This window comes from Pongo pygmaeus, chromosome 9 (genome assembly GCF_028885625.2).
Source record: "Pongo pygmaeus isolate AG05252 chromosome 9, NHGRI_mPonPyg2-v2.0_pri, whole genome shotgun sequence".
In the NCBI taxonomy this organism is placed as follows: domain Eukaryota; kingdom Metazoa; phylum Chordata; class Mammalia; order Primates; family Hominidae; genus Pongo; species Pongo pygmaeus.
In genome coordinates this window covers 64,824,908-64,851,260 of record NC_072382.2, presented here as the reverse complement: position 1 = coordinate 64,851,260, position 26,353 = coordinate 64,824,908, and the positions used below count along the sequence as shown (strand labels likewise).

At 43.8% G+C, this 26,353-nt stretch overlaps 1 protein-coding gene across 2 annotated transcripts in view; it reads right to left on the bottom strand.

Annotated features, from left to right (window-relative positions):
* GALNT18 (polypeptide N-acetylgalactosaminyltransferase 18) overlaps positions 1 to 26,353 on the bottom strand; it is a 356,848-nt gene that overhangs the window by 66,247 nt on the left and 264,248 nt on the right. Inside the window, exon 7 of one of the 2 annotated variants that reach the window (XM_054438882.2) lies at positions 4,143 to 4,328. The exons of the other annotated variant lie outside the window; for it this stretch is intronic. Coding sequence (XP_054294857.1) covers positions 4,143 to 4,328 — 186 coding nt within the window. The remainder of the gene's footprint in view (positions 1 to 4,142; positions 4,329 to 26,353) is intronic. 2 annotated transcript variants of the gene reach the window in all.

Below are 26,353 nucleotides of genomic sequence, written 5' to 3'. Positions count from 1 at the left end.
AACCTGCTAGGGAAACTGTGTGAAGCATATAGCATCCATGCATCCTCCTTCTTTTCCAACTGACCTTTACCAAGCACGTGTTTATTATGTGTCAGACACTATCGTAAACACTGTGTATACAAATAGGAATACGTCACACTCTCGGCCTGAAACGAGAGTCTGGGAGTTTCAGACAAGTAAACATACTCTTTGTGAACAAATGTGAGGCACAGAAAGGAAGAGGAAGTGAAAGAGAGAATAGAAGAGGGGCCTCATTCTTCTTACATTGTGTGGAGGCCAGGATTGGGGGCAAAGGAGGAGGTAAACAGTCAAAGAGGGCTTCCTGGAGTAAGCAACACTTGTGGGTTTGGAAAAATGAGAAGGACTAGATAAATGGGTGTTACCCAAACCTGGCCACCCTAAACTCTCATCTGGAGGGCTTTTTATAGATTCTGGCACCTACCGCTCAAAATCCTCTCTGAGGATGAGACCCAGATGAGTATTTTTTTAAAAGTTCTTCAAGCGATTCTGATGCAGTTGGTCTGAAGATCTGCTTTTAGGAGTCACCAACCAAGGGAGAGAGGGATTACTCACACTGCCAGCAAACTCACTCATTAATAAGCGTTAGCAAGGTGCCACCAAGCTCTTACCATGCGCCCTGCCTTGTGCTAGATATAATGAAACAAAAATGAATAAAGCAGTCTGTCCTCAGAGAGCCCATGGTGTATTGTGGTGGTTCTCAGTGGTTCTGAAGAACTTTCCCAAAAAGCAGATCCCACGGGCCCCTTCCAAACCAATTAAGTCATAATCTGTGGGGGTGGAACCCAACTGATTTTGAAGTTCAGCCAGATTGAAAGCCACTGTTCTAATGAGAGGGAGACTTTTAGATAACAGAACACTCTTTCACAGGCTGGTCATGCAACGACAGAGAGATATTTAGGAGGGGGAGCTCTTTCCCCAGTTGGAGCTGGCTTTCTAGAGGAGGGACCCCTGGAGCTGAGTCTCAAAGGATGGGGAAGATTTAGTACGGGTGGTCATACAGGAAGAGGTAGGGAATTCCAAGCAGGACGAGCAAGCACCGAGTCGTGGGAAACAGCATGGCATGGACGGTGTGTAATGGGCAGTTCCCATAGTCCACGCAACCTACGCAGACTTCAAAACAGGGAGTGGTGGGCAGTGGTGTTAAAATATAGGCAGAGGAGAAAGCATGGGAACCTTTGATGCCATGCCAAACACTGGGCTTTGTGCTTGATTTTGTACATAGCAGGAGTCATTTAAAGTTTTTTTTTTTTTTTGAGACAGTCTCGCTCTGTCACCCAGGCTGGAGTGAGGGCAGTGGCACGATCTCGGCTCACTGGGACCTCCGCCTCCCAGGTTAAAATGATTCTCTTGCCTCAGCCTCCTGAATAGCTGGGATTACAGGCACGTGCCACCAAGCCTGGCTAATTTTTGTATTTTTAGTAGAGATGGGGTTTCACCATGTTGGCCAGGCTGTTCTTGAACCCCTGACCCCAAGTGATCCACCCACCTCAGCCTCCCAAAGTGCTGGCATTACAGGCATGAGCCACTGCGCCTGGCCTCATTTAAAGATTTTAAGCAGAGCGATGGCATGGTTGCTGTGAGTGTTTTAAAGATAACTTTGGGTATTGTAGAGGATAGATTTGAAGGAGATAAAGACTTGAGCCAGGAAAACCAGCTGAAGCTTGTGGCAGAGAAAAAAACAGGGCCTGAATGCAGACATGAGAGGAGGTCGGGGTGGGAAGGAGGGCTTGTGATTGACTGGGACAGGGCATTGAGAGAGAGGAAGATTGAAGGATGATGTCATTTTCAAACTCATGTGTCTGGAAGATGGTGGCACCATGAACTGAGACAGAATGAGAACAGGAGCAGATCTGGAGGAAGAAGGTGGGTTTGGCTGGTCAGATTCAGTCTGAGTGCCTGTGGGAATGGCCAAGAGGAGATGTCCAGCTGGCATTCGTAGATGTGAGTCTGAAAGTGAAGGCAGAAGTCAGGGGTAGAGATATTAATTAGGGAGGCAGCATATGGGTGGGAGTCCAATGCAAGAGTAGATGATATCACCCAGGGAGATGGGGAATAATGAGAGCAGTCTGCCGAGGATGGATCCCCCACGGAGCATGTAAGCACCCAGTGAAGGTAAGAGGAGCCCTTGAAGAGTTAGGAATAATTGGAGAGAGATGAGATTCCAGGGTGTGGAATCGTGGACCCAAGGAACTACAGAGATTCAAGGAAAAGGTGAAATCCTATAGGTTAAAGACCTTAAAATGTCCATTAAATTAGGCAGTTGGGAGGCCCATGTTGACCTTGACAAAGCAGTCTTGATGAAGTATCAGGATATAGCTTGGGAGAAGGATTGGGAGATGAAGAAATATTGACTCTGTACAAGTTTGATAAGAGGAAGGAGAGGACATTTGGACACATGGAACAGGAGAGGAAAGAGAATTATTTTAGGAAACACACTGATCCTTTCCTTCTCCACCTAAGGCTTTATTCTGGGCAATTCCACCTCTCACCTGTCTTGTGTTCACTTCCCCCTACCCATTTGATTTGAACTACTGCCTTGAGGAGTCACAGACAGACACTGAATTTCATCATTTTTTGATTATTTTCACTCACTCAGTTCTCTACCATTCATTGGGTTGCTGGGCATTTCAGCACCTGTCAGCTGCAAGGGGGAGAGGGCTAGAAGGTTTGCAGCTCTGGGGTACAGACAGAAGGCAGTAAGAGTATGCTCACTCATCAGTCCTAAGCAGAGCCTGGGGACCTGCTATGCCTCACTGGTGAGCTCCTGTGGAGTTTCCAAGTGTTCTTAATATTTTGCCATCACAGGACACCTACCACAGGGCTTGGCACCCCATGCAGAATACCATGATTCAATCCTGATGATGAGTCCAGAAGGTACTGCAGTTCCCCAGAAACACTCTTACTGTCAGGAATGCAATCCCGGGCTGGTACATTAGAGTTGGCTGCACTCTGGCTGATATTTCTCTGCTCCTCATTCTTGCTCCCAACTGCTGAAACCTCACTGATTATGGGAGTATGCAACCCAACTCAAGTTCCCCTCTCCTACGGTGGTGGTGTGGCTGGGAGGTGGGCTAAAAGCTCCCACCCATGAACCAGTCAACTTCCTCAATCATTTAACCAGAGCAAGATTAGCTTGGTGTAGAGTTTAGGTAACAGGGCTTTCATATGATCACTTTGAGTGAAGATCAATCACTTCCCCATTAGAGGCTTCCTAAAGGACTCCAAAAGGGATTGCCATGGCCTTGGGAGGAAAGAATGAGGTCACGTAGTCAATAGCTCTGATAGCTCTGTCTCACACAGAATGCAACACAAGCAATGAACTCCAAGCAGACAGGCTGGTAAGTGGGTTGGAATCATGTGGCTGGCATCTCTCAACTCAGTAGTAGAGCTGGGTTCTCTCAACTCAGTAGTCCAAGGTCATTTCCACATGTTTCACCTTGACACATGGCAGGGCTAAACAAAACTACCAGAGAAACATTGCTTTTTCTCTGGCATTTCTTAAGTACAGGTGACTAGAGGGATAGAGGACAGTGGCAGGCAATGATGAGGCTCTGTGAAGGTTAAACACTGTCTAAAAACTGCCCAGAATAACTCCCATCTCCTAGTGAGGGTCCCTGTAGGTGTGCCTCCATCCCCATCCATGTGGCTCAAGAAATCTGAAAGGCATATGGATCTTTATAACTCTGGTCAAAGGTTCAATGGAGAAGTTTGAACCTAATCTATAGGAAGATTAAGATGCTTTTTGTAAATTTTTGTAGTTACTGGTATATTTGTAATCCAGGACCATGAAACATCTAATGTCAGAGATGCTGAGGACCTGGAAGCATGAAGGAAACTTGAGCTACCTGTCCAACTTTCTCATTTAAAATTAGGACACTAAGATCCAGAGAGAAGTCCTCGTCAAGCATGCTGACTAGGGATTAGGGTAGCAGGATAAGAAATGGCTTAAAGCCTCACGGCCCCTTTTCTTCAGCAAATAATATTTTTGGGGTTGAGAGTCCATTCTTGCATGGCAAAACAGGACTCTGGCTGACCCATAGGAAGAAGGGTTCGGTCCCATATCTTGTTTTGTTTGTTTTCCACCAATCCCCGAGAAACTCATCCCTACCGGAGATCCCTACCTCCTGGGGTATGTTCCATGCCATGTAGACGTGGCTTTTAAATTCATCCATCCAGACTTCAGCCACCCTGAGAGCGTTCCTGCGGACATGGGCGGTGAGGTCCTCTGTGTAGGGCTTGTGGGCTCGCTCAATGTGGGCAATCCGTGAGCAGGGCAGGACCTCCACACTCCCACCACACTGCCACACCTGCAGAAGACATGGAGCCACTTGTCAGAGACTGCCTGGCTCTACCTTTCTACACCAGGTCTCAGGCAGCCACTTGACATGAGCAGGAAGAAAGTCAGCCCCTTCACCTTGACTCCCCAGATCACTCTCTGTGAGGGAGTAGGCCATACCTGATTTCTACTCCTACAGCAGCAGGATGGCTATGGAGTCATTAATTCATATATTGGTTCTTATTGCTGTGGATTTACCAACAAAAAAAATGAATGCACTTTTTCCCTCCACGTGTGAGCCCTACCACACCAAAAAAAGAGACCAGACATTTTGTTCCAAAGATCTGAATTCTCTTTGCACTTGGGGGAGAAGTTAACAAAACCCTTGATGATAGTCTGCAGCAGTGCATGACATAGAGGAGAACCAGCAAGACTCCCAGCAGAGACAACCTCTTCAAATGGACCACATGGGCCTGGACAAGAATTAGTGATCACCACAGAGAAGGGTGTCACCAGACACCCTTCTTCTACTGCATCTTTCCCAGGCTCTGGGTTCTGACTGAATCTGAGGGAGAGCGCTGCAAAGAAGGAAATGATATTAAACTTCTTAGCAACCTTGGTGAATAGGAGATTGATCCGAATGCAATTAGATTTTCAAAGATAAACCTTTGCATTCTAAGTGTTAATGGGCAGCATCTCAAAGCTCTCGCTACAATCTTTCCAGCCACCCTGACCTTTCAATGTTCCTGAACTTGCACTCTTTTGTGCTTCTAGGCTTTGGTCCATTCTGCTGGTAATTTTAGAATGCCCCCCTGCCCCCAACTCCTTCTTCAGCTGAAAAAATTCACCTCTCAAGACCTTGATCAGGCTGGGCACAGTGGCTCACGCCTGTAATCTCAGCACCTTGGGAGGCTAAGGTGGGAGAATCGCTTGAGCCCAGGAGTTTGAGACAAGCCTGGGCAACATCGTGAGATCCTGTCCCTAAAACATTTAAAAAATTAAAAAAAAAAAAACCTTGATTATATGGCCCCAACATTGTGGAGTCTTCGCTCGATTTTCAGAGTAGAGCCAATTTCTCCCTCCTCTGGCCCCCGCAGCCCTTGATATCACAACTTACCTGCTTATAGGTCAGCCTCACTCACTGATGGTGTATTCCTGGAGGGCAAAACCTATATCTCACTCACTCACCTAACAAAAGGCCAAGTACATAGAAGTACTTTGTAAGTACTTGCTGAATAAATAAATGATTGATGCTTCATCAGTCAATCAATCAATGTATAAATGGCTGACATTTACTGAATTTCAGGTGAATCTGAAATACCTGGTTAGAGCTGATGAACGTGGCTTCTGAGGGAAAGTAATCAAGATCTCCTGGTGGACAGTAGATATTACTTGCCAGATCCTGTCAACATCACTATGAACTTGGTAGATGAAGTTCAGATATATAACATGTACCCATCAACAACAATAAGTCTGGGATAAAGCCAGATTTGGATTTAGCTTATTTTCCCTGTGTTAGTTAGGAAGGGAGTGCCTTCCCTTCCACCCATCCATGTCACACCAGTTGGCCCCTATAGGCTCTAGGCTGTTGGAGTTGGAAGGTGGCTTACTGATTTATCACTCACTTAAGCTTGTTTTGCCTTGAGTTTATAACTTAGGACCAATAGAAAGGAAACTAACATCCTCATTGAGCATCTCCTATGTGCCAGGCACTGGACTGTACATTCAGGAAGGCAGCAAAACATGGTGTGTGGGTTATGAGCAGGGCTGGCCATGAGACTACTCAGGTTCACATCCTGGCTCTGCTCCATGCCTGCTATGTGACCTTGGGCAAGCCACTTGATCTCATTGTGCTTTTGTTTCCTCCTCTCCATGGGGATCATGAGTACCTATATCAGAAGGTCACTGAGAAAATTAAAGCAATTACAGGCAACATGCTTAAAAAATGCCTGGTGCATAATAAGCACGTGGTCATTCTTAGCTATTACTATCAAGCTGAACAGTGGAATCTTTAGAATCACCCTGTGAGGCAGTTATTATGCCCAATTCCAAGTGAGGAAGTGGAAACTAAAGAACGTCCCTTGCCAGTCGCGGTGGCTCACGCATGTAATCCCAGCACTTTGGGAGGCTGAGGTGGGTGGATCACTTGAGCTCGGGAGTTTGAGACCAGCTTGGGTAACATGGTGAGACCTCATCTCTGCTGAAAATTTCAAAAAAAGTTACATGGACCTGGTGGCACGTGCCTGTAGTCCTAGCAACTTGGAGGGTTGAGGCAGGAGGATCGCTTGAGCCCAGGAGGTGGAAGCTGCAGTGAGCCCTGATCGTGTCACACTGCACTCCAGCCTAGGCAACAGAGTGAGACCCTGTCTCAAAAAATAAAAAAATAAAAAATAATAATAAAAAAAGGAAGGTCCCTTGCTGAAGAACACACAGCTGATATTTAAGACAAAAGGATCTGTCTGATCCCAAAGAAGCTCAACGAAGAGCCAACACTTCCCCCATGATGATTAAGCTTTGAAAGGAGTTCCCACATCCAGGAATGGTTCTGAGGATCATGAGAGGGTGGCGGTGAAGGTCCCAGGCTGTGCGCCTCCATTCCCAAGACCTGTACATTCTGGGGACAGTGCTGATTTCCAATTCATTTTGCTCAGGTTCTCTATGAAAGCCTGTGAATCCCATGAAGAAGTTATTGACAACACGAAGAGTCAGGGTAATGATTCTTTTTGCCACTGGAACAGAGGCTATTGCTTGACATATTTCAACAATACAACACAGAGCATGAGTGGTAACAAAACTTTTTTATTACAAGACCTGCTTCTTAAAGAGTAGGTTCACCATTTCACCTTAGAGTGGGCACATCTGACATCATTCTAATCAGAATGGTGGTGCGGCTCCTCCCATCGTGCCTTTAGACACAGTACAAGAAGTGGCATGACTGTCTAGCACCTGAATTCACTCCCCTCTTCCCACCCCTGCAGCCACCTCCCTTGTCCAGGCCACCGTCATCATCTCTCATTTGGACTCTGCCACAGACTCCAAACACCTGACCTCCCTCTTCCTATATTCCTTCTCCAAACTCTTCTCCACTCAGCAGCTGGAGTGATTGAAGGTGTAAGCTGGACCACTCCCTCTCCTGCACCATGCCCCTGGCACAGCCCCTGATCTGGGCTTGCCCCCCACCACCCCTCCAACCCTGACCTTGTGCTCCCCAGTACACTTTATGCTGCATCCTCTATGCTGTAGCCACACTATTTTTTTTACTTCCTCTCACGTGGGTTTTTTTTCTCTCACCTCAGACTTCTGCACAGGCAATTACGTACCCAACCCTGCCTGCCTCCCTGACTCATCCTCCAAGCCTCAGTTCACTGTCACTTTGCTGCGCCCCCTTCCGCTAAGTTTACCTGGCGTGCTGTGTGGTCCTGCCTTGTTCCCTGATCTAACACCATTGCAATTGCTTATTTAATCACCTCCTTCCCTCTTGCAAAATGTTCTCAAACTTGTCACCAAATTGTCCCTTAGACACGTGCTAAATGGTGCTCAAAAGAGATCCTGGGTTCCAGGGGAGGTGGGGCATCTGGCCCAGGTGGGAGTAGCATGTCGCACTTGAAAGCACAGCTTTGGAGTCTGTGGGAACTGGATTCACATTTGTCCTCTGCCACCTGCTGCTATGTCACCTTTGGCAGGTTACTTCCCTCCCAAGCCTCATTTCTGCCCTGTGGGTGAGGGGATGAAGTGTGGGTAAGTGTTTAACATTGAGCCTACCTCAGTGTGAGCACTATGTGGATGGCGGTCAAGGAAGCAAAGACACTCTGGACATGGGGACAGGTCATCTGGGCCAGATCTGGCCTCACCGAGTGCTTGTGGAGTGGTGTTGGGCTATGTAACCTCTTGTGCAACAAACACCCATGACAATGGATACCACACCAGGCTGTGGGCTCAGGGAGCCCCTGCTGAAGTGCTCAGGATACTGGAAGCCCTCAGTCTGTGTGTGTGCCTATTATTATTTCATAATAATTTAATAATTATTACGTTGCTGCTATTTGGACTGTCCTGTACACCCACCTTTGGGGAGCAAACAGGCCACAGAAGACAGGGTTCTTCCCAAATGCCTAGCCCAGCAGAGGGGTAGACAAGGCTTCCTTCTCAGAGACAGGGGGCACTGGTCAACATTTCCAGTCTCCTCCCTTCTATGAAAGGGCACTCATCTATGGAGAGGGTAACAGCTTTTGCCTTGGCCACGGCATTTGGGTTCTTGGCAGCATCTGGGCTTTGCAGCCAGAAGATGTGGACTCAGCATGTTTACCCCGCCACTTCTGGACCCTGCCCAATGGCACTGAAGCAAACAAGGGAAAGCCTGTGCTGGCTGACCCCTGGGAGATAAGTGGCTCCACTGACCAATGGCTTGACCCAAGAGAGAATTTCAAAAGTCATACCCACAGCTCATCTCAGAGGCCCTCTGGGATGGTAGACAAAGGATAGGAAAGGAAGTCACTGGCATTTGGACCTCATGGAGAATGACATCATGGAGCTTCTATGGAGGATTGGGAGGGGCAGGGGATAAGGAAGGGACAGAAAGGGAGCTGGGCCTGGCACATTAAATGTCCAATTCACAATTGGCACGATAGAGCAAGCCCCCAAACCAGAGGGAGGATATACACAGGAAGGCCTGTGCTGGGGAAGCAGGGCAGCTGGACAGGGGATGAGGTGTGGGTACAGGGATGGCTTGGCATTGTGAGCTCTGGTGGGTAGAGATGCCTAGGGAGAGAGGGCAGGTAGCTGGGTACCGAAGGGGTGCCTGAGAAATGAACACCAAGGGTTGGAAACAGAGAAGGCAGGTGTGGTCACAGGGAACAGGGCACAGGAAGCAACCACCAAGATGTAGAACCTAATTTCCACATACGATGGCGAGGGCACGTGCTGAGTCTTGCAGGCACCGGGCATACCTGACGGCACATCAGCACAAGGCTGGGTCCTGAGGCTTCTGACGGGCACTGAGCAACACGTTTCTTGACTACACTAAGTTCTTTCCTGTCTCTGTGCCTTTGCACCTGCTATCGCACGTCCTGAATAATTTCTCCCCCACTTATGACCCAGCTCAAATACTACCTCTTTTGATTTGCCCAGTGTAAATTAGATCCCCTCTGAATACCTTTAGTGCCCTGCCTTTTTCTTCATGACCCTTACTCAAAATACTTTTACTTCTGTATTGATTCTTTGAATGTCTGTCTCCCTTCACTGGACTATAAGCGCCATGGAAACAGGATCGTGTCTGTATGTTTACCACTGTATACATCAACACCTGCCACTTAGTCTATATTCAATAACTATTATTTGAATGAGTGAATCCAGGAATCTGAGAGTCCTGGGCTTTCACTGACTATAGAGGCATGGTTTTAACTAGCTCAGCGGGATGCCCTAATAAAGGCCATAAACATAAAATGTGGCTAGATTTTACTGAACACAATGACTTTCTTCAAACTCAAGTGGTTTTTCAGCAAAGCTCTCACATTTAAGTGCATACTGCTGCAACCAAAGAGAGTTACTTGGGCTGCAGAGCTTAAATTAATGTCGTAAAACCTAGGAAGTCATCAAATGAGCACAGGGGATAGCAGGCAGCTTCCTCTTGTGGAACCATGAACTCACTGGAGAGAAAGGCTCCAACCTCACAAGATGCTCAGATATGCCTACAGAGGAGCTGCTGGGACCACCTCCCACATGTGGCCAAGAACCTAAAGTGGATTGTAGAGAACAGTTACCTGGGGCAGAGCAAAATCACACTCACCACCGGCCCTTCCTAGAAAACCCTAGTCCTGTTATCGCTTCTGAAGAGGCTTGAAACACCCACCCAGAACTACGAGAAAGCATGGAGGTCTTAGGGGCTGGTGGAAAGGGTTTAAATCCCGGCTCTGTCATATATTAGTCTTTGACTTGGACCTGTCTTTGGATGTCAGCTTTTTCTTGGGAATAATGATTCCCGAGGTTTAAAAGAGATGCTGTATATGACAAGCTCCCACAAGCAAAGGAGGGCATGTAGTGGGTTCTCAGGGAGGCTCAGATCACTTTCTTTTCCCAGGCTGAGGAGCCACTGGTACAAGGTCAGGGTTACATCTTGTATTGGCCACTCACACAAACAAGCCTCCTGCTCCCAAGCCTCAATTTCCCCCAGCTGCCAAATGGGGGAGCTGGACTCAATGTTGTCTTAGATCCCCTCTACTTTTTGTATTCTGTGATTGTGCATTTTCTAGGCAGTGCCTCAAATGATGCCCAGTACTTGAGACACAACTGAGAGTTGTAAATTGAGTTAAAATGGGGACACATAGTAGACAAAGCAACAGGATGTAGTTTGATAATCTCTTCTACTCCAAGACTCATGACCACTCCATAGTCTAAGACAGGGACGGCAAATGAGTTTACACTCCTGTGTGAAATCCATTTGCTTGTTAATATCCTTCTGAAGTACTGTGTTGGGAAGAATTCTGAGGCTCTCTCCAGTCTCTGGAGAAGCATGCCACAATTTATTCATTATGGTTACCATGGGTAAGGGACTGGGGTTGGTGGCACTTCAGCCTTGTAATTCATAGCCACATCCACAAGATCAGATCCCAGATACTGTGCAGCTTTCATCTTCTTATGACTTTTAACGAGCTCTTTGCTCTTGGCAAACTGTTCCCACTGTTCTCTTAGCTCAGAAAGCCTCCTTCCTGCTCTCCACATCCCTCCAAAGCCGGCTTGGCCCAGCTCCTCCAAACTCTTGGAACTCATGACTTGTACGACTCATGTGGTCCTTATTTCTTGGCTCACGTGGTTAATTATCTTTTTACATGTAACTGTCTCGCCTAACTTGGCTGCAAAAGCAGAGACAAGAGTGAAAAGCCAAAACCAGCAGGCTATGGGGAGGAAGACGAGGTGGATGCAGGCTGAGGCTGAGGCCTGGGGAGAGCTGGCAGAAGACCAGAAAGTCACTTGCAGAGTGGCCGAACGGTCAGAGGTGTAGGCAAACAATAGCGGTGGGCAGGACACTGACGCTCCAGGCATCCTCCAATTTTGTACCCTGGGCATTTCACTCACCTCACTCTATCCTGGCTCTGCATGGGAATAAGAAAGAGAAGAGAGGGCTGGGCATGGTGGCTCACGCCTGTAATCCCAGCACTTTGGGAGGCTGAGGCAGGTGGATTACCTGAGGTCAGGAGTTCGAGACCAGCCTGGCCAACATGGTGAAACCCCATCTCCACTAAAAATACAAAAATTAGCTGGGCATGGTGGTGGGTGCCTGTAATCCCAGCTACTCGGGAGGCTCAGGCAGGAGAATCGCTTGAACCCAGGAGGTGGAGATTGCAGTGAGCCAAGATCGTGCCATTGCACTCCAGCCTGGGCGACAAGAGCAAGACTTTGTCTCAGAAAAAAAAAAAAAAAAAGGAAGAGAGGTCAAATCTGGACAAGGCCAACACAAAAGCCAGATGCCATCAGCAAGTCAGGGTCAGGGCGTGCAACAGAGCAGCCAGGATGAAGACAATGTCAGTGTGGAGATAACCTCCCTCCAAAATATCTCACTCCCATGCTGGCAACCTTTAGTCTCCAGATAAGAGCACATTCCCTAACATAGTTTGCAAGCCCTCTGAGAACTGGCCCTGTCTATTTCCTGCAGCCTCATCTCTCACGCCATCTAGTTATGTCCAGTTATGCCATGGACATAGGTGGATCACATTCTTGGGTTTCTGTCCCCTCTTTCTGCCATTCTCTTTACTGGAAATTCCCATGCCCCCACCACATATACACTTATTTCCCTTGCTAATTCCCACCTACCTTCCCTGGCTGCCCTAGTTTTGGCTCATGCCTTGGCTATGCATTCCTATATCACCTGTACGTCCTCTTGCACAGTATGTGTGATAACTCTGTGTGTGTGTGTGCAGCTTAAAGACACATAGTACAAGGAACAACTGTTGACCTGCCACCCCCCTTAAGAAGCAATGCTTTGGCAGTACCTTAGAAACCTCTGAGTGCTTTTCCTTACCCCCAGAGGTAACTCATTATCCTGAATTTTGTTAATAATTTCCTTGCCATAAACCTATACTGCACATTATTTAGTTTTGCCTGTTTGTGAACGCTATATAAATGGAACCAGATTGTACACATCCTGCAACTTGCTTTTTGCTTCATTTATTTTCATCACCGTAGTGTTCCATTGTATAAATATGCAGTAATTTATTTATGCTCTCTTTTGTTGGTTGACAGTCTTGTTTCCAGTATTACGGATGGTGCTCCTCGGAACACGCTTGTATGTGTCTCCTGGTGCATGAGAGTGGGCAGGCCTCCATGTATTTATCTCACAGTGAAATTTCTGGAGCATAGGTTATATACACATGTTCAACTTTCCTAGGAAAAGTGACACTGTTCCAAATAATGTGGATCACATTATACTCCCACCAGCACGAGTGAGGCTCACATTGCTTCCCATCCTTGCCAACATTTGACATTGTCCAACTTTAAAATTTTTGCCAATCTGATGGGCATAAAATTCTCCCTCACTGCAGTTTTAATTTGCAACCTCCCCTGATTACTAGTGAGACAGAGGTTTTTTGTTGTTTATGCGCCCACAATACCGAACTCTGAGAGGAGGCTCATGTCAACTTTGTCCTCATCAAGACACTAAACAGGGCTGGCACATGAGAGGTGCTCAAAAAAATATAAATTGCACGAATGAAGGAACTAGAGCTGGGCTTTAGTTCTGCGTTATCCTCAGTGCACTTTACTTGGTGCTCTCCCAGGTTTCCTGGGGTACATATTTAGTTATTTTAAAGTGTAAGGGAACATTTAAAAAAACTGACAATGCTTATTCCTTTCATCAGAGCCTGCAGAGAAACACTCCCTGAGGATATGGTCTCCCAAGCCCTCTTCTTGCAATAAACACTTCCGAAGAGTCCTCTGTGTGGAATTGCTGCTTGGAAAAAAAAAATGATGCTTTTTCTTGGAAAGTGTCCCTGAAGGGGTCTGAACATTTGGGTTAGCCCCAACAAACACTTGAAGCAGTTCCTCTGTTTGAAAGGGATCCCTCATAACTATCAGAGGCAGCAGGATTCATTGGGCAGAATTCCAAGGAGAGACAAGCTGGGCTGGAATGTCTGGAAGCTTCCCATGAAGAAAAACTTAAAAGACTGTTTTGCAGGAATCTCTGGTTTGCTGAAATAGCTGCTTACCCACAGGAAACCCAGGGTCAAGTTAGAGGGGCAACAGTAATGTGTCATTCTCAGCAAACTGGCCCATCCCATACAGGGGGCCTGGCTTTTCCTTGGACCCCAGTGCTCTGCCTATAATGATTGGGCCACAGGAGTTCAGGGAAGGACATTCCAGGAGGACTGCTTTGCAAATGTGTGGTCATTGAGACTAGAAGGTATCTTTAATGGTTCTGACCAAGAAGGGCTTATTCGTGGTTACCTCAAATCTCATATCAGCCAACCGGCCTGATTACTATTGTTCAAACTCAGGCCAGATGGGACTCAAGACAAGTTGGAAAAAGGAAGGCGTCAGGCTCTGACATACAGCGGTTGGGAAACTGAGCCAGGAGTAGGGTGGTCTCCAAAGGTGTGGCAGAGACCCGTATTGCTCACTGACACCTGGGTGCTCCTCCATATTTCCCTGCACCCCTTGCAGTCAGGAGGGTGCAAATCGATGAGATGAGAGAGGACATGGCCTCTGCCACTTCCCGGGGAAGGTGGGTGACTATCCAGTGTGTCTCCTTAGGTGCACTTCTACTCCCCACCCCACCATCTGCTGGATGTTTAAGCCAGGGTGAACTTGAAGTTCAAAGATGCTGAACCCACAAGAGAAGCAATCAGAGTCCCCACGTCACTACTTGGAGAAAAGCTGTACAGGAGAGCCTCCCAGCCAGCCTTCAGGGGACTGTGTGAGCAAAATAGGACATTTCCTGGGTAATCTCTATTTCCAGCAGTTCTGAGAGCTGCTGTTTCAGTCTGTGATGCTGCCAGTATGTAAAGAGGCAAGGTGACCAAAGAGGCATGGTCCCTGCAGGCACCAGTTGCCAGAGGTTCAATTTATTGTGTGGGGCTCATATGAGAAAGCTCCAGGCATAGGGACAGATGGAGTGTCTGGAAGGTGACTGCTTCCCAATTCCAGCTGATGAGTTCAATCAAAGCAGGACCCCACTAGAGGCTGAGGATGCAGGGAGCAGATCTAGCCCAAGGGGTGAGAGAGGGAGCTGCAAGGGGCAGGCAGGACATTAGGACTCCTGCACATCGGGCTGCCATGAGAGTTTGGTTCAAACTCAGAACCAGAGCAGAGGGCAGAAAACCAAGGGTGAAGCTAGCCAGAGTGGTAGAGGAAAGGTCCAGGTTTGAAGATGACATATAGCTCCAGGTTCCTTGGAAAGTCACAGACAGAAGCCCTGTGGCAACTCCACTTACGCAAGAGGGAGCCAGCTGGTGAGGCCAGGGCTGCAGCCACACTCTTCCAACACTTGTCAGGGCACACAAAATCTAGAAGAAGCTGACCCTCACAGCTTCCCAATGCACAAGGCTGGGAAGGTAAGCTAGTTCAAGTCCAGGCATATCTATGGAACCAAAACCCTATAGAAGCCCCAAACTCAGAGACAGAAGTATTAGCAAGTTCCAAATCAGGGTCCCATTGACACCTGCGCTATCTACTGTAATCACTTCTTTGTTTTGAAATGAGATCTCTGGCCCCCATTATTGTCACTGGTGCTGCCAGAGAATGACAATGAGCTTAAATGTCATAGGGATTTGGGGAGCAATTTCCTAAAATCCAAATAAAAACCTTCCCATCTCTAATCTGAGAGTCACTTTTATTAGCTAACTGGGCTCATCTGTTCACTCAGCATGTTCAGAGCCCTTTTTGGGGGTTAAGTCCCTTTCAATTGCTGTGAGGCACCGTCTCCTTGTGGACGTGCTTGTGCTATCCAGCTGCTATTCAAAGCGCATCTCCTGGACCATGTTTAATTTATACTTTGCTATATGAAGTTGAACCACTTACTCATTTAAAGTATTTCTTTTTTTATGTCTCTAATCAGTGGCTGTTTCTTTCCTCTCTCTGAAGCTTAATTGAATCAGAAACAAATCCCACACATATGAATGGCTCATTAGCATGTCCCAGTCAGATTCAAATTGGCCGTCCATACCAGATGCCCCCAAAAGGATGACACTGGCCCAAAGAAGGACTCTTTAAACCAGTGTCCAAAGGGTGTTGCCATGATAAGCCAGGAGAGTCCTTTCTGAAATCCAGGGTAGATACACTGTCATTCCCAGCACCATGGAGCCAACTGATGACAGGTAATGGATGTGTCATTGAGATGGGGTTGGTGGGAGGCAATGTGGCCAAGCCTGGGAACAGACATCAGAGGAATGTCTGGTGTCTGTGTGTCTGGCTCAAGCATCATCCTCACACTTGGCTCAGTGGGGCCCTTTTATCAAATGATACAAATGAGACTGAGATGCTGAACATTCTCTCACTCAGAAATGATATTTGTTCGAAAGAGCTTCCCCTCTTAATCAAAGGAAACTCAGATTATAAATGCTGGTATGCTACATCTTCTCTTAAAGGATTTGCCCTTTTCATAGAAATCAGAATGAATCGTCAGCATGGGCATCATCACTGGTGTCGTCTCTGAAAGTCACCGATAGCAAACTCTCATTTAATACAGATTTACAAAAGAGATCAGCATACTGCAATAGAGCAGAACTGAAGGGAACCTAACCAGGACCTCCCATCATTTCCCAGGTGAGCAAACTAAGGTTCAGGGTCACAGGATAATTTAGAAGCACAGTAAGATATGGATCCAAGAGCCTGCCTTTTGGAAGACAGGAAGTCATTATGGTTCAGAGCATAGCCTCTGGGGCCAAACAGTCTTGGTGTCAAGTCCTACATTTCCCATTTGCTGAACTGGTGACTTTAGGCAATTCACTTCACCTTCCAACACTCAGTTTCCATGTCTATGAAATGGAGATAAAAGTGATAAATTCCAAAGATAGTGAGAATTAAATGAGGTAATACACAGAGACAGTTTATTTCATCACCTGGAAGAAGTTTAGAGCTCCCTAAATATTAGCTATAATTATTATCACTATAATATTCCATCGATTATAAGATTCATTATTGCTATACCACAGCTTTTCAGGGCAGGAGAAAACACACTACATTCCTCTGAGCTCAAGATTTATATACCCAAGTGCCTACGTCTCACCTTCACTCTCATGTGTCTCAGGCATCTCAAGCTTACCAGGTCCAAAACGAAGTTCCTGATTTTCTTCCCTGCCTCCCCATCTGTCCCTTAGTCTGCCCCTCATCCATCTAATAGCCAAAGCCTGTAACCTGTAATTCATCTGTAGCAACGTCTTCTTCCTCCCTCTCCACATCCAATACATCAGCAAAAGCAGACAGTTCTACCTCCTAAATATAGCTTGAATTTAATCACTTCTGTCCATCTGCACAGCCAACATCCTGGTCCAAGTCCCTATTATTTTTGTGTGGGCATCTCCATCCAGAGCCTCTTCCCTGGTCTTTCTGTGTTGTCGTGTTGCCCTTCAATCCATATTGCCCTCCAATCCACTTTTTAAAATTATGCATCAGAGCATGTCCCTCCTCTGCTTTAATGCAGTTCAGCAATTATTTACTGAGCACTTACTATGTGCCAGTCTTTGTTGTAGGAGATGGGAATCTTATCACAGAACAAAATATAAAAAATCCTGACTTTCTGATACTTACACTGTGTTTTTTCTGTTACAGCACTTCCTGTGGACTGAATTGTCTCCCCCTTCCTCAAATCCGTATGCTGAGGCTGTAACTCCCCATGTGACTATATTGGAGATGGGGCATTTAAGGAGGTGATTAAACATGCACAAAAAATTTTTAGTAGAATGACCATATGTTCTGGTTTGCCGGGGACAATACTGGTTTATACCTAGTGTTCCACTGTTATTAGTAGCACCCCCTTTCACTCTCAAAACCTTCTAGTTTGGAAAGTAAATTAAAATTTATTTACATATTTATTATTTATTTATATATGCCAAATGTATAAGGTCCAACCTGATTTTAGAAACACTGAAATCCCAAATAAGTATCTGTCTTAAAATCACGGTCTTACTAATCTTTTCCCTGCCCTAGTCCATGATTTCTCTATATTACTACAATCCTAGTGCGGTGAAAATTAAGCAAGTCATCAAGACCCTCACCTACTGATGTGCAGCATTTGAAGCAGGCCTGAGGAATAAAATAGAGCACCCCACCATTCAGTGCTCCAAGCCAGGATAGAGACCAGAGCCCTGTCTCTTGAACTTTCCCAAACTAGACAGACAGAGAGAGAGAGAGAGAGACAGGACCTAAAGGAGTAAATGGTGTTCCTGGGCCATTTACACCACAGGTTAACTCTTTATTTTCAGGACTGACTTTACATACAGGTAGGCCTTGTTTTATAGAAAAACTTGTGCGCAGGGGTAATTTCTGGATACCAGACTTTATAGAAAAACTTGTGTGCAAGGGTAATTTCTGAATACCAGCACCCACAGCACTAGAAAAAAATGTGCTCACAAGTACCCTGCCCCTTGCATTGCTTTACAAAGCCAAGAACATTTGTATTTGGAGATGCCCCTGACCCCTCCTTCTGCAACTTCAGATTTATGAATTTCAGGTCTTGTCCAAGGAAAACCATAGCAGTGTCAGAGGAGAAGGAGAAGGAACCCTTGCTCAGTTTGTGGCAGTTCTTCTGAGGAACTGATTCTGGCCTTGCTTGGTGGTCTCTTCAGGAAAACTAGAATAACAATGTAATGGTGGCCAAGAAGCTACCTTCCAGGGTCTGATACAAACCAGCATGCAGACTCAGCTAAAGAAGAACAAAGAACAAAAATGGAAACAAAAGGGAGACAGAAAATGACTCTGGGGAGCTTTAACATACATTGTGAGCTTCCAGGTTTCTTTGGCTTTTGTTTTTGCTTTTTTCCAAAATTCAGGAAATTAAACATTGATACATGACTATTATCAAATCCCCAGTCTATAATCAAAGTTCACCAATTGTCCCAATCAAAGCCTTTATAGCTATTTTTCCCCTTCATCCCAACTTTTTAAGAAGGTAAAAATTTCCTTCGGGTTGACTCCCCAAATCCTTTATCAATTGTTACCTTGTTTGTGCATGTTATTAATCTCTCTTTTATACAGCTCCCTCATTGAACGCAATTGAAAAAACCTAAGTGGGAAGACCACTCCTGAGTAAAATTGTTCATGGGCACTCTCCTTCTGCTCCCCACCATTTCTAGCTAATCGCTTCATTATGTACGGATTAATTTTGCACTTATCTTCACTAACCATAAAACTTTTACAATGTACTTTTAAACTGCGTCTACTCAGCTGCTGGTTTGTAATTGCAAAGGTCACTCCACGGCTGGCTGGTGTGCTAGGAGATAACACGCAATGGCCATGGAGCTTCCTGCTCCATGTTTTCAGATGCCTTCCTGGAGCCGCTGGGTATGGGACAGACCAATCAGTTCTAGACTGGCTGCTTGGGGTACCGAAATGTCCTTATATATGGAGATCACCAGCTAGGAAACACCCTCAAATCCCAGATGCTTTGGCCTCAGAGGCCTCAGGTTGCTCCGACCTCAAAGGCCTTGGGAATTTCAGGCCCTACAGGTCTCAGGAGAAGGTCTATCTACAGCTGACCATCTAGAAGGCAACAAAATTTCAACTACTCTCTCAAGGTCAAGTCTGTACTTTCTCAAGGCTCAGGCACTTGCCCTCTGCCTACAAGCAGGCACTAGAATCCCAGTCTTCAAGGAGTCCCTCTCCCTCCTTTTCTGGTCAAATACAATCTCCAAGGAGTCCCTCTGCCTCCCTTTCTGGTCAAATACAATCTCTAAACTCTCTGCCTTCCATCAATCTCCACCCACTCCCTCCTTAGCCCTTTGAAATCTGTCTTCTATCACTTCCCCTTGACTCCAACTATTCCCTCCAAAGCCTTCTTATGGCTGTATCTAATGCCTTTTCTCCACTTGCTTTCTCAGAGCATAGGCTGTTGGTTCACAGGCTTTGGACAGAACTGTGTTTAAATCCAGACTCCTCCACTTTTTCTCTTGGGACAAGGGCAAATTCCTTAACTCTGAGCCTCAGTGATCTCATCTGTAAAATGGTGACAGTAATTCTGGTTTCCTGTGATTCTTGGGACGACGGGTAAATGACATACAGCATAAAACTCACTAGAATATAAGTTCTATGAAGGCAAACCTAAGTTATCTCATTCATCACTGCATATCCAGTGCTTGGCACAGTATCTAGAATGGTAAGTGCTTTATAAATAATTATTGAATAAATGAACTAAATACAAAATAAATGTTCAACAAATGGTAGCTATTATCATTAGTATTCATGTTTGCCTGCCTGTTTGAGTTCTGAAACGCTGCCTTCCCCTAACATCTGTGATTTTCCACCAATACAGCTCCTATCTTTCTGGCTGATTCTTCTCTGTGACTGTGGGATCACACTGTCCCCGCCTCCATCTCCTATGCCCATGTCCAATTCTAAAATCTCTTCTCTTTTCAGAAATGGTCACATAGAGGGTACCTGATCCCATTGTCTTACTTCAAAGTTTTTTCTTTCTTTTTACCTTAGTTTTATAGTTTTGGCTTTCTGTTGAATCCAGGTATTATATTTCTCTCTATCTTAACACCAACTATACGTTACAAGGAATATAATACATGTTCACTGTATGAATGAATAGACAGATGAATAATGCAAGCTTTTTGGTTATTTCCACTGTTATTTCTAATGCCAACCTTGCCACATTTTCCCCCTCAAACTATCTCAAAGTCTCCTTTAGCCAATGGCACCCTCAAACCTCCCATCATCTGAGTTTGAAATATCAATGCCACCTTTGTTGGACATTTAATAACTCATTTATAAGAACTAGGAAAGACTAAGTCTTGACTTCTAATAATCATTCAAATTATTAAAATCCAAAACAATTCTAAGGGAACAGATGGGCAATGACTTAGCTAAGGCTTTGGGTCATTGGGAAAATTCCCTTTGGAAGCACAAAGGCCTGCAAGCTTGAAATCTGTTTGGTGTCTTTTGAAATTCTTGGTCTCAGAAGACCACATAGATAAACACTTACACCACCATACAACTGTCAGCCTTCTCTAGGTGTTACCCCACCACAGCAGCTGAAGGACAATGCTAAAGGGATTCCAATTCATGACAAAATGATACAAAACAGTGGCAAAGCTCACAGCCCCAATCCACACAAAACACACACGCACACACACACACACACATGCACACAGACATGTTATCCCAAGCTCTCAGGTTATTCTGAACTCCAGCTGGCTTGAGCCAACCATAACATTTAGAAGCAACTAGAAACTACAATCCAATTTAAGGTGTTTAATTTTCTCTGTCTCCAGGGATGGGAAATAAAAGAATCTGCTTGCAGCTTTTCTGCGAGATGTTGCATCTGGTGGTTTTCTGAGACCTTTTCAGCAGAGGAAAAATGCTGGTCCCCAGACCCCTTTCTCCTCACATCTCTCTAACTGTGTGGGCAAAGACGAGGTTGCTTTACCCGAAACTGTGGTGTCCAATGTTTTTAATTAATTTCCTTATGGCTAGCTGAGAATAGCCATGATACTAACAGTGAGGTGAGATTACTCAGACCTCTGGGTCCAAGGCCTTTGGGGAGAACCACATACCCAGTCTATCATGTGCTTCAATAACACACATTAACCTGTGCACATTAACCTACCTGGACTGCCTTCACTGGTAATTTTAGCAAAGTCTCCAGCCCTTTAACCGTGGATACATATTTTTTAAAGTCTCAAATAGCGGTGATGCCTGTTCTAGGCAATTGCCAGGGACCCTTCCTTGCTTTCTCTTCCTCCTCTTTGTCTCTGCTCCCCTGAGCCCAGATTTCTGACTTCCTCTCTGTTCTGGCTCCTCTCATTTAGTAATCCCCCATCTGTCTCCTTCCTGACTCTGTGGACTCTGGCTCAGCCCTGGACTGTTACCCCTCCAGTTCTGAAGTCTCCTGCCATGTCCAGTGAGAACATTGTGTAGTATCATCTGATTTAGGCCCCAGCACTCCTGAGAGATGTGGCTGAATCACTGAGCACTGAAATGGTACGGTGGTCATTTTCCAAAGCAATGGTGGCCGGAGTTAACCCTTGAAATTAACCTTTATGCCATCAGTGATTTTAAACCCTGAAGATAGAGATGGAAAAATAACACGACATAGTGATTAAGGCATTCATTTTAAAACCAGTCAGGCTGGTTCTAATCTCGAGTGGTCCTGGGTAAGGAGGGAGTTATTTAATCTAATTTCCTCCAGGTTTCTAATTTACAAAATAGGGATAACAGCATGGACCTCACAGGGATCATACAACAATTAATAATATATACAAGTGATTGCCAAATAGCATACAATAAATGGAAGTTCTTTTCGGATGAAATTCTTGGCCTCAGAAGACCACATAGATAAACATATATATTAAGACCACATAAACACTTAACTCCACCGTACAACAATGGGTCTGCTTTATGGAATAAAGCACCTGCTTCTGTTGCCCAAGAGTGTACATCACTACACCAAATCTCAGATGTCCCAGACCTTGACAGGTCAATGTTGACAGGTCAAATCCCAATCTTCAGGATGCTCAGTCCTTCCTCAGGAGTCTGCCTCAATGCCACCTCCCTTGTGAAGCCCCACCTAACTTCCGCAGGTGGAGTGGTTGCTCCCTCCTGGTGCTCTCGCAATGCATCAGGATCTTTCAGCCTCACTGTTTTGACCCTGAGCAGGTTGTGCCCTGTTTAGCATATTAACCTGAATTATGCTCAGTGATGAATTTTCACTCAGAAACTCTTTTTTGAGTAAATGTCACTAAGCCAATTTAATTCTCTTCATAGATTTTCTATAGACAAAATTAAAATGTTTCCGTCTATACTAATTTTCTAGTTTTATTTTAGCAGAATTATTTTCACTGGGGTTAACACTTTTTTGCATTGATTTTACAACTAAGATAGGGTTCTTCTATCAGTATGCTTTTACCCATAACACATTTTATAATTATGGCCTCCATCACAGGGTTTTTCTTGGTGGTAATGATTTCCACCAAGTTTAGTTTTCCTGAATCAAATTTTGCAAATGTAAGTCACGTTAATATTCATTTCTTCAGGAAACTTTTTAGCTTTTATAGTTTTTGCTATGCTCATTTTTATTTGTTGCTTTAGCTTGAGTTGATTGTCTTTACCATTACTCATTGACTGGAAAAAAAAAGTAATTGTTTGCATTTTTTGATTTTTAAATAACAATTTCTAAAAAAATACCACATAAAAAGTGTAGCAGGTTGAGTTGTGTACTTGTTACTGTTGCCATTGGTAGATCAAAGAACACAGAAAGTCCTCAAAGTCAAAATGGAGGGAGGGGTCAAACATTCTGTTTAAGCTCATGACTTTTTCTACAATCGGAGATGAGTACTCAGAACATGGTAAGGTAGTTGTCTCTCCAGCTAGGCTGAGAGCCACTCAAAGGCAGGAGCTGTCATTCATCTCCAATTTCCCAGCAGGGGGAAAGTGAATGTTTGAAGGATGAATGAATGAATAAATAACGAACCCACCTGGAAGTGATGAGAAATTTTGTCAGATTTCTTACAGAAGACCACAATGCTATGCCTTCTTAGACCAGGCATAAATGGCTTCTGAAGCCATCTTTCTTGGGTTCAAATCGCATCTTTACCACTTACCAGTCATGTAACCTTGAGCAAGTTATATCCCCTCTCTCTGTGCTTCAGTATATCCATCTGTAAGTGGAGACAGTAATAGTACCTACATTTCAAGGTACTGCAAGGATTAAGTGAATTAATACATGTAAAGCACTTACAACAGTAGCTCACATATAATACTTGACATATTACTATTAATCATTAGTATTATGGTCATAAAGTTTATCTATCTTGCTATCTCTCTTTCTAGTGATATTTGAAGATGTCCTAACATGGGGAGCTCACTGTATCATTAGCATCTTTTTTTTATGGTTCTAATTTATGTTTCTGATATTGAGTAACTACATCTCTTACAGCTTATACTCACTGTTCATAGCTCTGACTTTCTAGGCATATAGAATATATTTTCTTATATGTGACTGGTCTATAAATTCAAAGCCTGCTCTTTCGGCACATACTAGGCTCCAAGCACCGTTATGAAAATTAACCAGCCATAAATCCTGACATCATGTGTTTTAAAGTCCAGCAGGAAAGAAGAGGGAAAGACGACATTTGTGTCTTGCCTAGGTCTTCCCCTCCTTTGAATCCAAGACCTTTCTGCATTAGTTTGCTAGGCTAAATTCACCCTGTGGACTTACAAACATAAAGCCTATAAAAATGAAATTGTGTGATATTAGTACATAAATAGACCAACAGATCAATGAAACCAAAATAGTATGACCCAAAAGTATGTGGCAATTTATTGTACAATAAAGGCAGTTTTGCAAAGCAGTGAGGAAAGATATTATTTTGAATAGAAGGTGTTAGGATAACTAGTTGACCATATAGAAAAATAAGACATTGGATCCATTCCTCACACCAAACTGCAGGATCAATTCTGAATGAATCGGAGAGTAAAATGTAAAAAATACAGTCATATAAGTATTAGAAGAAAACATAAGTGAATTTCTTTATAACCTGAGAGTGGGTAAGATTTTCTATGATTAAAATCTGGAAGCAAGAAGAAAAAAAGTTTGCTTACATTAAACAGAAGAAACACGAAAAAAGCAGCCTTTGGATGGCAGAACAAACAAACAAACAAACAAACATGAGAAGTAAAATCAAGACAAGTAACAAACTGGGAGAAAATACTTGCAATTTGTATGATGGGCAAAGTATTACCATCTCTAATGTGTAAACATATTCAAAAAATAGAGAGAAGACTAACAACCCTATAGGAAAGTGGGCCAAAGATACGAACAGCTTACAGAAAAAAGAAATGCAAATAGCCTTAATCATATGAAAATCTTTTCAACCTAGTTCTTAATAAGAGAAATGCAAATTAAAACTACCCTGAAAGGCCTTTCTCATCTGTCAGATTGGTTAAAAAAAAACATTCCACAACATACTTTGTTGGTATGGCTGTGAGAAGACAGGCACCTTCATCATTCCTGGTGGGAAAAATATTACCCCTCTGAAATACTACCCCTCTGGAGGGATATTTGATGATGTCTAGCAAAGTTACATATGCATTTACCCTTTGACTTCACAATTCCATTTCTAGGAATCTATCCAAAAGATAACCAATAAAAATATGAAAAAAGTATGCAAAAGACTATTAATTATAGCACTATGCTCTCAAAAGGAAATTGGTAGAATAAACTGTAAAGTGTTTATGCATTTGAGTAGTATGCAACCGTAAGAAAGGAATGAGGAATATCTCTATATACTGTTATAGAACAATCTTCAGAAAAAAAGAGACAATAAAAATGTGCATAGTATACTACCATTTATCTAAGAAAGGGGACCTGTGAATATATATTCACATTTTCTTGCCTTTTTTCAAAGTATTAAGTAAAACAAACAAAAATAAATGTTTACATTGGAAATGGTGAGAAAACAGGATGAAGAGAACAAGCTGAAAGTTCCTTATTTTGTAGATTTGACTTTGGACTGTATATTTACCTCATTTTTATAAACTAAATATAAATTTATATGACTATAAACATTTAAATATAAAAGTCAGAAGCAAAATGAAACAACTGATCATGCTTCTTAGGTTGGTAGGACAACCGTACAGAAAGGAACACTTTTAGATAACTGTGGATAATAGTAATTTGACGGTACATCCTAGTGGAATAAAGTCTAAAGAAGAAATGCAAAATAAATTAAACCATTTAATTTATCATATCATTGGTGGTAGCATTGTCATTAATATGCTGAAACAGTCTTGTGCATTCTGGGGAATAAAATAAACAGGTACCTATGTTGTTGTCATTAAGAACCAGAAATTTTGGCATGAAAGAAACGAAATCAAGATGTAAAATTGATGAAGTAAAATTCTGTTGTCCTAAGTTTGAATGAGAAAGATCATCATGAATGCCTGAAATATTTTAGCTCTATAATAATAATAATAATAATAATTTCTAGCTCTGACTACTGAAAAGACCTAGAAACATGGACCAACCCAGTAGCAATGAGCATGCCCAGTGCCCAGATTGTGGTTTTAAATACCATTTCTCACTAACAGTAAGCTGGGTTCCTTAGGGAAGTAGCTAATTACAAGTCTGGAGCAGGAAATGTGTAAGATGAGCCTGGAACCCTCCTCGTGGCAGGGAAGCCATTAAAGAGTCGAAAGGACCCATGGACAAATGTCAACAGGCTCCCAATGGACAAAGGTGGAAAATTTGCAAGTCAACAAGGATATTAAATGTATGTAAGGATAATTAATTGAAATGCATCAAATATGTTTAAACCCATAAGTTCACAGGGATACTAAAAAACTAATTGGTCCCCTTTGGAGGGTGGTTGAGAATCAATTCATTATTTTGAAAACTATTATAGAAAGAACTATTTATCCTGACTTTTCCAAATGAATTTATTTGTACTTCTGGGCAACCAAGGAATGGATTATTGTAAATGTCTCTACAAGAAGTATTTCAGCTAATAAATGAGGAAAGAGAAATAAAATTAAAATATTACTATTTGGTAAGTCCTAAGGAATTACTGAATCTAGGCAATAATCAGCAATGATGGTTAGCATCACAAATGGGAACACCAGTAGACATATACCTCATGATGGAAGTACACACATACTGTCTATGAAATATTCTTGCTACAAAATTGAACCTAAATCTCTAGATTTAACTACCAATTTAGATGAAATATATGGGACAGAAGGACCTGTTAAATGACATCAGGGGAATGTAATCAAGAAAATCTAAGCTGTGAGAATCTCTGCAGGAAAAATGACCCGATCTCTTCAAAAACGAAATTACAAGAGGGAGAAAAAAAAAAGAGATGGAGAAAGATATTCAGTAGATTATGGAGACTGGAAAGACAAATTAACCAACTG